General features: G+C 34.2%; 1 protein-coding gene across 1 annotated transcript in view; it reads left to right on the forward strand.

Annotated features, from left to right (window-relative positions):
- The first annotated feature begins 475 nt into the window (after positions 1–475).
- LOC117108760 (long-chain-fatty-acid--CoA ligase 5-like) overlaps positions 476–2,460 on the forward strand; it is a 34,206-nt gene continuing 32,221 nt past the window's right edge. Inside the window, exon 1 of the mRNA XM_033250903.1 lies at positions 476–665. Within this exon, the coding sequence (XP_033106794.1) occupies positions 614–665 (52 nt within the window). The 5' untranslated portion in view covers positions 476–613. The remainder of the gene's footprint in view (positions 666–2,460) is intronic.

Raw genomic sequence — 2,460 nt, forward strand, 5'->3', positions numbered from 1 at the left:
TTTTTGTTTTCTTTTATGATATGGTAGCTGTCTCTTATACACATCTAGATGTGTATAAGAGACAGGCGTTATATACGGTAATAACATTGGGATAAAGCCTATACAGGTATTGTTATCCTAAAAACAGTTTGGTAAAACAATATAGAAACAATATAGAAACCATTATTGCTTTGGTTGATTGACAGATTTTGTTTTCATATTTGTTGATAATTTAGTGTATGCAGGCTGAAGCTAATTTTCGATGATGATAACTAGCGCTTTAACGCACGCCGCGGCATATAGAAAAGTTGAGATTTAATAATTTATTATGAATTTCAAGACATGCTAAAATACCTTGACCTTATCTTGTTATGGATTAAATTTGAATTTTACGTTAATATCAAAGTGTTGCTTGGCCTAGGAGATTACGGGCGATACTTGTTGATAACCAAACTTGGTGAAATTGCTTAATCGCGTGTGGCGTATCATAGTTCAATACAAGGGTCTCAATTGTGTAGTCGTGCATGTTATTGGTTGGAATGCAATTGTCATTCAAATAACTAGTAGAAAATCTCGGGAGTTTTCTACGAATGGGACTGATTCCGTGGGAATAGATTTCAAACAAGTAAACATTATGTTTGAGTTTTTCGTCTTTTTTTCTTCAATATTTAGCGTCTTTAGCGACGGTAAGTAAAATATTGTATCTTGTTTAGTTGTGTATACAAATCGGAGTTAATAATGATTCCATAGGTATGCAAGTGTTCACTTTATTTCTCTTCACGATCTCAGCTGAACAAAAAACTAGATCAAATTTGACAAACCAATAGCAACTAGGCTTGATACCCCCGTGGGATCGCTGACTGTATTATTGGACATGCGTATTGTAACTAAATATTTGAAAGTGTTTGCAGTTGCTTAACAAGTAAATAAATAAGTGTGTGCTGATTTACTGTTTGATGGACAATCTCAAATGGGATTTTTTTGTATTGCTTTATTGCTTTGATATCCAGAGGGGGAAGTTTATTGTTTGGATAGGAAATGGATACGTGGCCTACTCAAATAAATGCCCCTTAATTTTACTTCAAATTTAGAACTACAACACATTCTAATTACCGTCAAAATGTTTAATGTTTTTATGCGATCATAAACTTTTGATCCCAAGCAGGTTAGAAAAGATGTAATTCTACTAGGGTATAGAACATTAATAGAATGTGTTCAGAATGATGTTCCTTTTAGTTTGTTTACAGTCATGTGTTGGGGTGGGGGTGGGGCGTTTATTTGAAGAAATATTCGAGGGAGGCGTTCATTCCAAATAAGGCTCTGGAGAGTGAGTTTATTCGCGGTTGCGGGGCGTTAATTTAAAGCGAGGCATTTATTCGAATAAATACGGTATTCAATTAAACCAGCGGGCTTTCCTTTTTTTTTAACTTTCCAAAAGGGGACCGGGGCCGGCCCCTCTAAATCCGCCCCTGGCGTCGCTCAAGATCTATCGGAAATGGTCAGGGGCGAAAGTAGTCCTTTAAAAATGTTGGGGTTTCAAAGTCCTCTTTTTTACCCCTCAATATTCTTCGTATTCTCTATTGTTCCCTCATGCCTCATCCTTCCTTTTTTGAGCTATTGTAACATTTTGGGCCAATACATACTCGTCCACATTACTTAAACTGCAAACTCTTCAAAAAAGGCTATCAGGATTATATCTGGCTCTCTACCACGGTCTCATTCATCCCATCTATTCTCAAACTTAAACCTACTGAAACTCAAAGATATCAATTTATTCCAACAAGGCTCATTTATGTATTCTGGAACGCATTCTCTTCTTCCAATTCAGTTTAACGATATAGGCCTATTTATCCACAATCACTCTCTTCACAATTACTGTACCCGGTCAACTAGAATTCATATACCCATTCATAATACAAATCACTTTCAGCACAATATTAGATACTCAGGTCCCACTTTCATCAACAGCTTACCATCCACAATCTTAAATTCCGTTTCCTCTAAATCTTTTTCCGCAAAGCTTAATAAACACTTGATTTCAAATTATTAACTAGGCCTTTGATTTACATTATCGGTCGTTTCTCGATGTGTCCCGCTATGATCAAAGATTTATGCATTTATGCATTTATCTAATTATTTATGTACTTACTTATTTATTTATTTATTTTTTTTTGTGTTACTTTTTTTAGTATTTCTTAATTCAGTTATTATTGTCCAACGAGTTTTCATATTGTGTTTTTTTTTTCAGGCTTGCCCAACTCAAGACTTCTCTTTTCGGGACCGAGCCTTTTTTCATTGCATGTTATTCTCATTTTTTCTTTTCTTTTATGATATTGTATATTGTTTTTGTAACTCATGCCAATGAAAGAAAATAAATGTTAGTATGAATGAATGAATGAATGAAAGTCTTATTTAATCGATTATAGTCTAATATGTGAAATTTTTTTTTTCTCCCGGACAAAATGTTTTTTTTTTTTTTTT

The sequence above is a fragment of the Anneissia japonica genome, unplaced genomic scaffold (genome assembly GCF_011630105.1).
Source record: "Anneissia japonica isolate Jap-2015-1 unplaced genomic scaffold, ASM1163010v1 scaffold287941_len684077_cov200, whole genome shotgun sequence".
Taxonomy (NCBI): Eukaryota; Metazoa; Echinodermata; class Crinoidea; order Comatulida; family Comatulidae; genus Anneissia; species Anneissia japonica.